This window comes from Oncorhynchus tshawytscha, linkage group LG03 (genome assembly GCF_018296145.1).
Source record: "Oncorhynchus tshawytscha isolate Ot180627B linkage group LG03, Otsh_v2.0, whole genome shotgun sequence".
NCBI lineage: Eukaryota > Metazoa > Chordata > Actinopteri > Salmoniformes > Salmonidae > Oncorhynchus > Oncorhynchus tshawytscha.
Window position 1 is genome coordinate 69536220 of NC_056431.1, and position 14233 is coordinate 69550452.

The 14233-nt window shown below is 44.7% G+C and overlaps 1 protein-coding gene and 1 pseudogene across 4 annotated transcripts in view; both read left to right on the plus strand.

The window, feature by feature from the left end:
* LOC112242662 (ATP-dependent RNA helicase DDX3Y) overlaps positions 1-12262 on the plus strand; it is a 29490-nt gene extending 17228 nt beyond the window's left edge. For 3 of the 4 annotated variants that reach the window (XM_024410538.2, XM_024410557.2, XM_024410543.2), the window contains 15 exons: positions 526-655; positions 764-871; positions 1131-1230; positions 1376-1511; positions 1912-2006; positions 2179-2277; positions 3843-4003; positions 4755-4899; positions 4982-5126; positions 5525-5572; positions 7102-7283; positions 7485-7602; positions 8553-8709; positions 8826-8959; positions 9101-12262. In XM_024410538.2, coding sequence (XP_024266306.1) covers positions 526-655; positions 764-871; positions 1131-1230; positions 1376-1511; positions 1912-2006; positions 2179-2277; positions 3843-4003; positions 4755-4899; positions 4982-5126; positions 5525-5572; positions 7102-7283; positions 7485-7602; positions 8553-8709; positions 8826-8959; positions 9101-9198 — 1856 coding nt within the window. In that variant the 3' untranslated portion in view covers positions 9199-12262. The remainder of the gene's footprint in view (positions 1-525; positions 656-763; positions 872-1130; positions 1231-1375; positions 1512-1911; positions 2007-2178; positions 2278-3842; positions 4004-4754; positions 4900-4981; positions 5127-5524; positions 5573-7101; positions 7284-7484; positions 7603-8552; positions 8710-8825; positions 8960-9100) is intronic. The other variant, XM_024410550.2, reaches the window with a different exon arrangement.
* On the plus strand, positions 3574-3697 carry LOC112246311 (annotated as a pseudogene).
* Positions 12263-14233: the final 1971 nt, after the last annotated feature.

Below are 14233 nucleotides of genomic sequence, written 5' to 3' on the forward strand. Positions count from 1 at the left end.
TAACACAATGGGTGACACCTTGTTTAATCAGCCAGTGCACACCGCAGGTGGGGAAACCTACCGTGCCAAGTTGTATTTATCTGTTCATCAGTAATAGTAATTACACTTGACAACGGATACAAGTAGTAGGTCGTGTATTATGCTGTAGATCTGGGTCTCTAGATCCTACTGTGCGTATACTCTATTTACTTGGTAATACTAATAACTAATATATATATCTAATATAGACTGTATCTGCAGAGGCAGAATTTCCTTATCACCAGCAATGGAAATAATGTGTTAATATAAATCAGACTTATTCAAATTGTTATTGATCAAATAGACTATGCTGGAAGGGTACAGATTTAAAAAATATACAAACATTCAGTCTAACCCTATACTCATATCATCCAATCAAATCTATTTACCAAGATAGCTGCTTCTTTCCCAAACAATATTGTGTTGGTGGTAGACAGTTCTTGCATGTTAGTGGGATGATGAATGTATCCACGGTTACTCACTGAGCTATCCACTCTCCCTACTCAGGGTTTGGTGGTGGACAAGATGGTGGAGGCTGGGGAAGTGCTCCCAGACAAGATGCAGCCTATAACAGCTTTGGAGGGAGGGGCAAGTCTTCCTTCTACAGTGACCGTGGATCAACAGGGGGCAGAGGGGGGTAAGTACCACTCAGTGCACTGTCTGTTGGAACTCTGTATTTAGCCATACAATTAGGTGTGTGATGTTTCAGACAGCTGATTTGTAAAAGTGTGGGTGTCTTTTGCAGTTATCAGCGTGGAGGGTATGGTGGTGGTGGTAACAACCGCTGGCAGGAAGACTCCAGAGACGACGAGGACTGGTCCAAACCCAGCCCCGCTAACGAACGCCTGGAAGCGTGAGTCTCACTCCTCTCTTAAATTGACCAAAACCAGTGTGTCTAGGACTTGTGCAACTTGAAGTGTGCCATATATAAGCATACTCAACAATATTGACCTTACATCAGTCTTAGTCTCACTCTTAAAGCCAGTAGTGTTCTATATTCAGTTTCGTTTTTCCAGACAACTTTTGAAGAGTCCTGTTTATAACGTTGGTTTGGCCATCAAGTCTGTGACGTCCTATAACCCAAACTATCTTTTTCCTCTCCGCTCGTCCAGGGAGTTGTTCTCAAGCGGCAACACTGGTATTAACTTTGAGAAATACGATGACATTCCCGTGGAGGCCACTGGCTCCAACTGCCCGCCACACATCGATAGTGTAAGTCGTATCATTGCCTTTACCAGTTGTCATGTAAATCAAGGGAAAAGCTGTGTATGGAAAATGTTGACGCTATTCTTATTGACACAAGTCAACAGCGTAGAAGTGATCCAAAACTAACGCCGTCTGTGTTTTGCTATTTCAGTTCCATGATGTGGACATGGGGGAGATCATCATGAGTAACATTGCCCTGACCCACTACACACGGCCCACCCCCGTCCAGAAATACGCTATCCCTGTCATTAAGTCTAAGAGAGACCTCATGGCCTGCGCTCAGACTGGTATGGGACTGAATGATTGAAGATTCACAATGAGTGATGCTGAGACTAAGATTTTTCACGTTAAAATTATGCATCTGCACTGTTCAAGTAAATTTGCAAACATTGTTTATTTTTTTTGTGACATTTTTTAAAAGTGAAAATCTGAGTTTCAGCATCACTCTGTTATTGAGGCATTACCTATGAAGCAATGTTCTTTACGGAGGCGGCAGGGTAGCCTAGTGGTTAGGGTGTTGGACTAGTAACCGAAAGGTTACAAGTTTGAATCCCCGAGCTGACAAGGTACAAACCTGTCATTCTGCCCCTGAACAGACAGTTAACCCACTGTTCCTAGGCTGTCACCTTTTGTGACCAACAAAGACGAATGATTGTTGTATTGACTAAAAGACTGAATGTTCCTCAGGCTCGGGTAAGACTGCAGCCTTCCTGGTGCCAGTGCTGAGCCAGATCTACACACAGGGGCCCGGAGACGCCGCAGCGGCTGCCAAGAACGGACAGGTACACGCACACGACCAGCCTGCAACGTTGAGTTTTCCCATCGATCTGAAACATTGCTTTTCTGTGACAGCAACCAATTCAATTGCCCCCCCCCCCTCATTGCCTTGCTTGTGTGCTGTTTATTTATTCTGTGTGCTGAGGTTGACCCAACACTTGTTGTTTCCCTCCACAGGACAGTGGTAAATATGGGCGCCGTAAGCAGTATCCCCTCTCTCTGGTCCTGGCTCCCACCAGAGAACTGGCCCTGCAGATATACGAAGAGTCCAGAAAGGTATGGGCTAAACACACCATGGGCAGAACATGAATGATCTTGTAGTGACAGTGTAATAGTCGAGTAGCCTAGTGGTGGCAAAGGAACATGGGCCCGTTGACTTGAAGGTTGCTCATTATCAACATGTTGAGTGATTGCAGCTAGATGAACCTTTCTAGGGCAGGGGTTCAGCTTGCGGAATATGATAAAATGAATCACTAACCTTTGATCTTCATCAGATGACACTCATAGGACATCATGTTACACAATACATGTATGTTTTGTTCGATAATGTGCATATTTATATCCAAAAATCTCAGTTTACATTGCCGCATTACGTGCAGTAATGTTTTAATAACATCCGGTGATTTTGCAGAAATAATCATCATAAACATTGATAAAAGATACAACTGTTATTCACAGAATTAAAGAAACTTCTCCTTAATGCAACCGCTGTGTCAGATTTCAAAACAACTTTATGGAAAAAGCATCATCTGAGAGCGATGCTCAGAACCCAAAACAGCCAGAGGAATATCTGCCATTTTGGAGTCAACAAAGTTAGAAATAACACCATAAATATTCACTTCCCTTCGATCTTCACCAGAAGGCACTTCCAGGAATCCCGGTTCGATAATAAATGACTGATTTGTTCCATTTATATCCAAATAGCCACTTGTTGTTAGCGTTTTCAGCCCAGTAATCCATCTTCATGAGTTGCTGGCACTTCGTCCAGACAAACTCAAAGTTCCATTACAGTCCTTTTAGAAACCTGTCAAATGATATATGGAATCAATCTTTAGGATGCTTTTAACATAAAACATCAACAATGTTCTAACCGGAGAATTCCTTTGTCTGAAGAAAAGCACTGGAACGAGAGTTAACTCTGTCGGCAGCGAGCGTCATGAGACCAAGGCACTATGCCAGACCACTGACTCAGAGGTCTCACGAGCCCCTTTATAGTAGAATCCTCATTCAAGTTTCTTAAGACGGTTAACATCTAGTGGAAGCCCTAGGAAGTGCAACCTCATCCATATCTCAATGTATATTTGGTAGGCCAAGCTTTGAAATACTACAAACCTCAGATGTCCCACTTCCTGGTTGGATTTTTCTCAGGTTTTCGCCTGCCATATGAGTTCTGTTATACTCGGACATCATTCAAACAGTTTTTAGAAACGTCAGTGTTTTCTATCCAATACTAATAATAATATGCATATATTAGCATCTGGGACAGAGTAGGAGGCAGTTCACTCTGGGAACCCTGTTCATCCAAAAGTGAAAATACTGCCCCCTATCCCAAAAGGGTTAAGAAAATATCGACCTCTATTCTTGGCATGCACACGTTTTCCTCGTGTGTTATGGAGGAACAAAATGCCAAGTGCTATGTCTTCAGTACCAGCATGTTTCTCGTTTTCTGGTTCTATCCTCAATCACTGGTACACTATCATGTTGAAATGGACTGGCATCAGGTTCTATGTAACATCTGCTATAGAACAATTCTCCAAAGATGACAAAAGGATAATGGTTGATACTGAATTGTGGGTAGTACTAGGGTTTTGAATGGTCCTGTATACCCCCCCCCCCTGTAGTTTGCGTACCGCTCCCGTGTGCGTCCCTGCGTTGTGTACGGAGGGGCTGACATCGGCCAGCAGATCAGAGACCTGGAGCGAGGCTGTCATCTTCTGGTGGCCACACCTGGACGCCTGGTGGACATGATGGAGAGGGGCAAGATTGGCCTCGACTACTGCAAGTAAGTGGGACATTGGCTAGTGCTTACGAGTTGGCTAGTGCTTACGAGTTGGCTAGTGCTTACGAGTTGGCTAGTGCTTACGAGTTGGCTAGTGCTTACGAGTTGGCTAGTGCTTACGAGTTGGCTAGTGCTTACGAGTTGGCTTGGGCTAGTGCTTACGAGTTGGCTAGTGCTTACGAGTTGGCTAGTGCTTACGAGTTGGCTAGTGCTTACGAGTTGGCTAGTGCTTACGAGTTGGCTAGTGCTTACGAGTTGGCTAGTGCTAGTGCTACGAGTTGGCTAGTGCTTACGAGTTGGCTAGTGCTTACGAGTTGGCTAGTGCTTACGAGTTGGCTAGTGCTTACGAGTTGGCTAGTGCTTACGAGTTGGCTAGTGCTTACGAGTTGGCTAGTGCTTACGAGTTGGCTAGTGCTTACGAGTTGGCTAGTGCTTACGAGTTGGCTAGTGCTTACGAGTTGGCTAGTGCTTACGAGTTGGCTAGTGCTTACGAGTTGGCTAGTGCTTACGAGTTGGCTAGTGCTTACGAGTTGGCTAGTGCTTACGAGTTGGCTAGTGCTTACGAGTTGGCTAGTGCTTACGAGTTGGCTAGTGCTTACGAGTTGGCTAGTGCTTACGAGTTGGCTAGTGCTTACGAGTTGGCTAGTGCTTACGAGTTGGCTAGTGCTTACGAGTTGGCTAGTGCTTACGAGTTGGCTAGTGCTTACGAGTTGGCTAGTGCTTACGAGTTGGCTGTTTCTGTTGTCCCCGTCAGCTATTTGGTCCTGGATGAGGCTGACAGGATGTTGGACATGGGTTTTGAGCCCCAGATCAGACGCATCGTGGAGCAGGACACCATGCCCCCTAAAGGCATCCGTCAGACCATGATGTTCAGCGCTACCTTCCCCAAGGAGATTCAGGTACACACACCCCAGTAGTGACGTAAGCTTGAGAAACTGAGTCAAACCCTTCGTATGTTTCTGACTATTTCTGACTGTGTAGATGCTGGCGCGTGACTTCCTGGAGGACTATATCTTCCTGGCTGTGGGCCGTGTGGGCTCCACCTCTGAGAACATCACTCAGAAGGTGGTTTGGGTGGAGGACGGTGACAAGCGGTCCTTCCTCCTGGACCTGCTGAATGCTACAGGTAAGAAACACGAAGACACCTCTACCCTGTAACACTCAAACTATTCACACACACACATTCACTCACAAACAAACCAAACTCCATCCTAAACATATGTATAATGTTCAGTCAGATTGCAACTAATTCATAACACTTGGTTTTTATCTAAGAGGGTTCATTGTTAGTCTATTCCCTTGCCCCAGCCACCTCTTAGTCTGTCCGCCCCAAAGTAAATGAACATCCACGTGGACACAATTGTGTCTCCTAAAGTAGTTGGCATGATGAACCTTCACCATTCTCCTCTGGGTGAAACAGAGGGTAGTTGATGGGAAAGCGCTAGTTATCATATATTTGTTAAGTTTTCAATTTATCCACACTGCCTTTTGGTTTACTTTGCTGGGCGGTTTGGTTTTATCTAGTCATTCCCAGTGACGCTCCTGATGTTCAGGAGGCTGCAGTGACACCTGGTAAGTATTATTATGGTACTTATAACCCCTAGTCTGACCCTCCCAACTGGCAAACATCCCACTCCTCATCCTCCCCACATCCTTTTCTTTCTCCTTTCATCATTTCTCATAGGAGCTTTAGGGCCATAAATAAAGCTTGCTGTCTCTGGGCCATGGGAATCCTGCCCGTAGTTCAGCGGTGGGCAACTCCAAGTCATGGAGAGCTGTGGTGTGCAGACTTTTATTCCAGCCCAATGCGAAGACACTAATTTGAGTCTAAATGACACCATGGTGCCTCCAGGACCAGGGTTGGCCTGCCTTGTCATTTGAAACAGCAGTAACACTTGTAACCCTAAAGGTTTCTAAGTGGAGCACAACTTGTTTTTAATTTTCCTCTCTCTTTTTGGAAAAGGGAGTGTTTCTGGCTTGGTGTTACTGTCTGGAATGATTTTCAACACACACACACACTCTGCATGTGTAGGGGGATTTTAAGGACACCGTGGGATGTTTGCATTTGGAAACTGAGCTACACCTTCTGTTAGTGTCGCAGTTACATCTTGTATAGGTTGAGTGTGTGTGTCTATGGTAAATAAAGTACACACAAACCCCTCTGTATTAACATTTCAGGCCTTCCAAACAAATTATCTTGTGCATCAGCCTTAACACTCTCGACGTGCCAACGTTTCCTTGGCAACTAGTAAAACAGCCTAACACTCTCATGGAGATTAACAAATAGCCTAGATGTCACAGGATGCTAGGACCAAAGCAAGCAGACCTCTTCATCACCATGGTAACTAGGCCCTAAGAGGTGAACATGCATGTAGATATCCTAGCCCTGTTTTGAATACTTAGAAAAGACAACCTCACGGAAGGAGTGATGTCTTTGATATAACATGACTGGATAGATGAATGTTCGGCTTCCATGCCATACGATGTTATCCTTCACCTATCAAACATGTCAGATCAGTAATTGATCTAAGGAAAACAGGATGCATTTTACACACCTCGTCCTGGACTCCCATCGTTCAGTGTTGCCATGCCAACCATACCAAACACGGCCTATCTGCCACTGAGGAAACAGGCACAGGATCATCAGAATATCAATGCTCCCCCATCACTATCTCCATAACACCACCATCCAGTTTCACTATCCAGTGTTTGCTCGGATAGCCATTAATGCCGTGTTAGTCCACTGTAGATAAAACAATGATGCTACTCTATAGTACCATTTCAAATGGCTGTGAAGACATTTTGAGTTATGGGACAATCTGCTGATTCTGATATGAGGACATTTGGCATATAAACTCCGTAAAACAGAAACAATAATTTAATGGTTGTCAGTGAAAGCAAAGCCGCTTCTGCACCCCCGTGTCTCCATTTTTCAGTTGCCATTTTGTTTATTTTCACCACGGTGACGGGGTCGGGCACATCACCTATGTTTTGAGTTCCTGCTCCCATCTCCACAGTGTCTGAAGTCTTATTCCCACTCATCGCCTGTGAGCTCAGTACGGTTTCTTCCTTCCTCTTTTGTTCTCTCTCTGGCTCTCTAGGTAAGGAGTCTCTGACGTTGGTGTTTGTGGAAACCAAGAAGGGAGCGGATGCCCTGGAGGACTTCCTGTACCGCGAGGGCTACGCCTGCACCAGTATCCACGGAGATCGCTCCCAGAGAGACAGGGAGGAGGCGCTGAACCAGTTCCGCTCTGGACGCTGCCCCATTCTGGTGGCCACCGCGGTACGACAACACACGCACGCTCGCACTCTGTCAACACAGAAGTAGTTGTCATTCTCCCCTTTAATCTTACATGCATCCGAACGTATCAGGATTTGTATTGAAGCTACATCCGTAACATTGATCACCACAGTCCCCCCCCCTCCTCGCTGGTTGAATAGTGTTTCCCTTTGTGACTGACTGCCTGTTCTGTCTCTCATCCAGGTGGCTGCTCGTGGTCTGGACATCTCCAACGTCAAGCACGTTATCAACTTTGACCTGCCCAGCGACATCGAAGAGTACGTTCACCGTATTGGTCGTACCGGTCGTGTGGGGAACCTGGGTGAGTGGGACTAGTGTTTGACATTATATTTACTGTGTGTGTCATGTAGGGGTGGGTAGGATTTTGACCCGGCCCATCTCTAACACGCCTTGGTCCTGTTCATAAGGGCATGCGAAGAAAGTTGTAGAACGTTTTGCTGCGAAAAACAGGAATGAGCTTTTTTTTGTTTGCTGCATATTTAACATGACCCTGACTAAATGGACAAAATACTAAATTATCCTTGGATTTGCATCATATTGTTAGTAATATCTAGATCACGTGTGTTCCTTTGTCAATCAACTTAGTCTTAAATCTGGTTGGTTGTATAGTGAGAATGTTGTGATCGCCTCTGCAATTGGTATCTAGTCTTGTCCCATCGCTGCAACTCCTGTACGGACTCGGAAAGGCGGAGTTCGAGAGCCGCGCGTCCCCTGAAACACAACCAAGCTGCACTGCTTTTTGATACAATGCCCACTTAACCCGTAAGCCAGCCGCACCAATGTGTGGGAGGAAACATCATACACCTGGCGACTGTCAGCCGGCACTGCTCCCGGCCCACCACAGGAGATGCTGGTACGCGATGGGACAAGGACATCCCTGCCGGCCAAACCCTCCTCCAACCCTGACGATGCTGGGCCAATTGTGTGCTGCCCCATGGGTCTCCTGGTCGCAGCAGAGCCTGGACTTGAACCAAGAATCTCTAGTGGCACAGCTAGCACTGCGATGCAGTGCCTTAGACCACTGCGCCACTCAGGAGGCCCACTGGTGCACGTTTAAAGGAAGGTCAGGGTTCCGGTCATGGGCATCTGTGTATCACTACTCCTATAACTGGGATGCTAAGAAACGAGTAACTCTAAAACCACAATATTACTTAAGATCACACACTGCATGAATAGTTTTTGAGAAGCCTTCAAGTATTACTCAAACTCTGTCTCTAGCGTATTGAGCCCTGTCCTCTCGTCTGTGTGTAGGTCTGGCCACGTCGTTCTTTAACGACAAGAACAGCAACATCACCAAAGACCTGCTGGACATCCTGGTGGAGGCCAAGCAGGAAGTACCCTCCTGGCTGGAGAGCCTGGGTTACGAGAACCAGCACAAGGGCAACACGGGACGCGGACGCTCTAAGAGGTACACACTCTTGCACACCTTTTCAGGGATGTTAAATGGACCACTTATGTTGAATTTATTGTCAAAGGAGAACGCTAACTACATGTTCTGTGTATTTTTGTCTCTCCCTCTGCTAGGTTTTCCTCTGGTGGATTTGGTGCCAGGGACTACCGCCAGACGCCCGGCGGCGGTGGCTTTGGTGGTGGTGGACGCGGCGGCCCTCGCACCGGAGGTCACGGAGGAGGAGGAAGTCGTGGCGGCTTCGGTGGAGGTAAGCGCTCGGCCCTCTTCAGAACCATTCTAAAAGTCACTTGAGTTTTTATCATGATCTTTTGGAATGAATGTTTCAATCATGTGTGAGGGGAGATCTCTGCAGTTATAACTGAATTTATTGGACTTTCTATCTTCCCAGGTGGCTTTGGAGGCGGGAACTCCTATGGTGGTAACGACGCTGGCTACGGTGGCAACTACAGCCACTCCGGTAGTGGAACTGACTGGTGGGGCAACTAGTCGCCATTGCAAACGGGTTGCCACGCCAACCAAACTCATCCTCTCACGGAAACCACATGTTGACTACGCCAGACTAAAACACCCCCTACCCCCTCACTCAACCCTGTGTAGTTTCACTGACACACAGTACATTGCACACACTGTGATTCTCTGCCCTTTCGCTTCTCACAAGGAGCAAGACGCAACGCCAAGACAACCAGCGCAGCGCCAATCTATTGGAGAAGAGCAGAGATTTGCACATTTTTCAGATAAAAGGAGTGCCGACATGTATGGTCTGATATAGCAACTCGGACCAAAACAGCAAATCCTTTCTTTGTATAAACGGAAATGAAACCCAAGAATAACCTGAGGATCATTTGTATGTTAATGTACTGTGCCTTTTGAATTTAGACAGGACTAATTCTGTGTCATTTCACCAAATGAATGTTGGCCAAGAGCTCTGAATTATTGTTATTTATTTGGTGAAAAAAGAAGCATAGAAGAAAAAACTGCTTGTACTTAATCAAACCTTGGCAAACACTGGGGCATTGTGGCTCGTTCGAGTCATGAATCCATTTGAACCTTTCAAAATTGTCGCAGTGACATCATGTAGCCTTTTCTCGGGTTCAACCCAGAGTTCCAACAGCTAACATCACTGTAGCATCCGACATCACTGGGCCCGTTATCCTAGTGTGGCTAATAGAACTGTATTCTAATCTTTAAGGGACGAAGAGTTCGATTACTTTTTCTTTTTTTTGCTCACTCTATCCTGGATAGGCTCGTCTATAAAGGATACGGTAGTCTTTCGAAAAGCCATTCCAGATCTCTTAACACTTAAAGTCATTAAGCTCCGTGCTAACAAACGCACACTGGGGTTTAATTCAAACACAAACACTCAATGTTGTAACTTGTTACTCCACATCTATTGACTTGACAGTGTTATGGCAGCTAGTACAGTTAACTAAACGCTAGCTACATTAACTGGGCGGTGTTTTTACTTTGATTTAAACTCCAAACATTTGAAGTGGGCGCATGCGCAATATTTGAAAAACATTTTTTTTTTTCATATTTGAGTGAAATGTTTCTCCACACCTGTAACAAAAAAATGGCGCCATCTTGGAAGTGAAGTTCAAAATGGCTCCATAAGGACCACAGCGTCGGGGGAGAGGGGGTGCACAGCGTGGGAAGGGCACAGTGTGGCGCGACGTTAACGTTAAACCGTCTTACCGTTGACCGAGCGGTGGAGCCGGTATTCTACGCATGCTAGTGTTTTGTTTTTTGGTCAAGAAGATATAAGACAAATGAACTGAGTCGCAGGCTTAACTTAATTACAACCCTTTTCTCTTTTCAAGCTGCGTTGGAGGTTCATCTGTCAGAGACGGGAGCAGTCCATCACTAAGGGTTAACCAGTCAGAAAGCAAATGGACTGTTCAGAGTAGGACAGTTGTGCCCTGGGCTGGTGTTATGGGGTGGTCAGGGGTTTGGGCTCAAGTTCAGTGCGCCAACATTGCTTTGGTTTCCATTGCTGCTTACCGTAGCTGTGGAGGTGGCCAAAGCTGGGCAACTTTTGTCCCCTTATGGTATATATATGTACTGTCAACTCCTCTGGGGGTTTGTCTGCTTTAGATGTGTATAAAGCTCTGGTACCGAATGGCCAGACGAGGCTTTTCCGCTCAGAGGAGCAGCTGAGGAGGGAAGGGGCATTTGGCGAGCTCTAAGTGCTCTATGTTTCTTCTCAAGTGTGTTGTGCCTTTGAACACTTTTTAAATTGATTAACTTAAAAAGTGGATGCACTGACAGTGTTTGAGAACTTTGATTGAATGGTGCTACTTGAGTTTCAGTGTGTAGGCCCTCGTTTAGTTGTCGTGCCCATCAAGTTTTACAAAAGTTATTTTATTGCACATTTAGAGTTTTATATAAATGTCTTGAATATGTGTCCTTAAGCTTCCAAATATTGTTCGAGGAGATTGTGGAAAAAACGCAGCTTGTTTACAAAGGGGAAGGGTTCTCAACATTTAACCAGGATTTTTTTGGGACCAGGGGATTAAAGCAGTTGGAATTTAGCCATTTGCACACAGATTTCTAGATTCTACTTTTGCTGCTAGTTTTGTGTAATTTATTAAGCATTTTTGAGAAATATTTATTTTTCTAAGCCTCAAAGTGGTTCTTTGAAAGTTTCAAGAAACTTGACCAAAAGACGGTAACAAACACTGGCACTTGAATGTTGAATGTCACCTGTATGCGTGAAATTTATATTTCGGGGTAGTGTGAGCTTTTTAATGTTTAAGACATATTGGACTCTGTCAATAATAATAATAATAATAATATCTGCAGTTGTTTTGAGGCCTTGGGCCCTGACATATCTAAATACTAGCTAGATAGTCTGATTGGCCTTCAAAAGAAAAAATGGAATTAAACAGACATGCCAAGGTTTGGAATTAAAGTTCTCAAAAGAGCAAAAGCTAATTTTCCTCAACGTACCAGTGCAGAAGTGCATGGGATTGTCCAATTGTGTGCGTTGTGTTTAACTCTATTCTAATTAGGCCTATAATTATTTTTGTTCCAGTGAATGTCTGGCACATGGCAATCTTAAACAAACATGTGGTTTATTCTCTGTTGCATTTGCATATATGGCACCTGTAGTAATTGTTTTCCCCTCAGAGTATTGAGCAGGTCTCTGCTGCAGTAGTGTTCCCCACCGTAGCAGGACATTAACTAGCCAGACCACAAGATGACTATGCTATGACCATTTACTTGCTCAGTGCCCTGAGACATACACAGGTGTTTAGATGTGGACTTTGCTTTCTGTACTAGCTTAGAGGCTAATGCACTGCATGGGGAGAGACTTGGCTGTGTGACTATTGTAATGATTTTACCAAAATAAAAAGTTTGAATGCAAAAGTACCTTATTATAAAATGTAAGCATGTTTTATAAGATTTGTTATAAATGTAGGACAGGCTATTGCCTGGAGTGTTTGCAGCAGAGAGGAGCTGCGAAGTTGGCGCTGGTTGAGATTTGATAGGCTTCAGTTCTTTTGAAGATAAAAATTAAAATAAAATAAAAATTGATTTCATTAAAAACAAACCCTGTCACTTGTCTTATTTTTTTTTTTTTTCCTGTATGCCTTTGTCAAATCAAGGTCGTGTTCTGTAGTGCACATATTAGCCAAACGTTTTGCACGGTACAATTTAAGATGAGCCATATTGGGCAAGTTCAGGAAGAATCCCTTGGCCCTGTTTCTCAAACATTCGTCCTGTTTTGTGCCTACTAAACCGGGATGTGATCAAGTCACTGGGCACAAACTAGTTGATTCAATGTTATTTTGGCCAAATTTGTCAATGGAATGTATGTGGAACAATACACTGATATTGAAGAAAGTCAACAATTTGTTTTGAAGGCTGACATTTCAACTACAGGATTGTCATGGTAATGAATTTACATAGACTAACTTGTATAAAATGCTGAATTTGTTCCTGTGGTCTTTAAAAACATCTATAGATACCTTTTTGTCTCTCCATCCAGAGTTTTAACCAAGCTCAGCCCTGCTTAGTAATGATATTTGGTGAGAATTGTTGAGGGATATCCACTTAACTGTCATAACTGTCTCTCTCTTCCAGGGGATTTGCCATTGGGAATGTGTGTGTTGTCTAGTTAATGATGAAGCAGACACAAGCACACGCTGACTGGATTAGTACACAAGGAAATCAGTCAATTGAAATTTAAACCCTAATCTATGAATTTCACATGGCTGGGAATACAGATATGAATCTGTTTGGGGTTTGGATCAGAAAACCGGTCCGTATCTGGTGTGACCATTTTCCTCATGCAGCACGACACATCTCTACATAGAGTTGGTCAGGCTGTTGATTGTGGCCTGTGGAATGTTGTCCCACTCCTTAATGGCTGTGTGAAGTTGATGGATATTGGCGGGAACTGGAAAAAGCTGTCATACTCGTTGATCCAGAGCATCCCAAACATGCTCAATGATACAATGCCCACTTAACCCGTAAGCCACCCGCACCAATGTGTTGGAGGAAACATCGTACACCTGGCGACTGTCAACGGGCACTGTGCCCGGCCCACCACAGGAGTCACTATTGCGCAAAGGACATCCCTGCCGGCCAAACCCTCCCCTAACCCTGACGATGCTGGGCCAATTTTGTGCCGCCCCATGGGTCTCCCGGTCGCGGCCTGCTGCGACAGAGCCTGGACTCAAACCCATAATCTCTAGTGGCACAGTTAGTGTGCAGGCCATGGGAGAACTGGGACATTGTAAGCTTCCAGTAATTGTGTACAGATCCTTGCGACATGGACATTATCATGCTGAAACATGAGGTGATGGCGGCAGATGAATGGCATGACAATGGGCCTCAGGATCTCGTCACGGTATCTCTGCATTTAAATTGCTATTGATAAAATGCAATTGTGTTCATTGTCTGTAGTTTATACCTGCCCATAACATAACTCCACCACCACCATGGGGCACTCTGTTCACCACATTGACATCAGCAAACTACTCGCCCACACGTCTGCGGTTGTGAGGCCGGTTGGACTTACTTCCAAATTCTCTAAAACGAAATTGGAGGCAGTTTATGGTAGGAAAATTAACATTCAATTCTCTGGCAACAGCTCTGGTGGACATTCCTACAGCCAGCATGCCAATTGCAATGCTCTCTCAAAACTTGAGACATCTGTGGCATTGTGTTCTGTGACAAAACTACATTTTAGTGTGACCTTTTATTGTCCCCAACACAAGGTGCACCTGTGTAATGATCATGCTGTTTAATCAGCTTCTTCGTATGCCACAACTGTCAGTTGGATGGATTATCTTGGCAATGGCAAAGGAGACATGCTCACTGACAGGGATGAAGCAAATTTGTGCCCAAAATCTGAGTGAACATTTCTGGGATCTTTTATTTCAACTCATGAGACCAACACTTTACATGCTGTGCTTGTATTTTTGTTAAGTGTATATATAACATTTGCAAAGTCATCAACAGCTATTGTTTAAATTAAGACCAGAATTCAACTAAAAATAGACCATACAATAGGCCA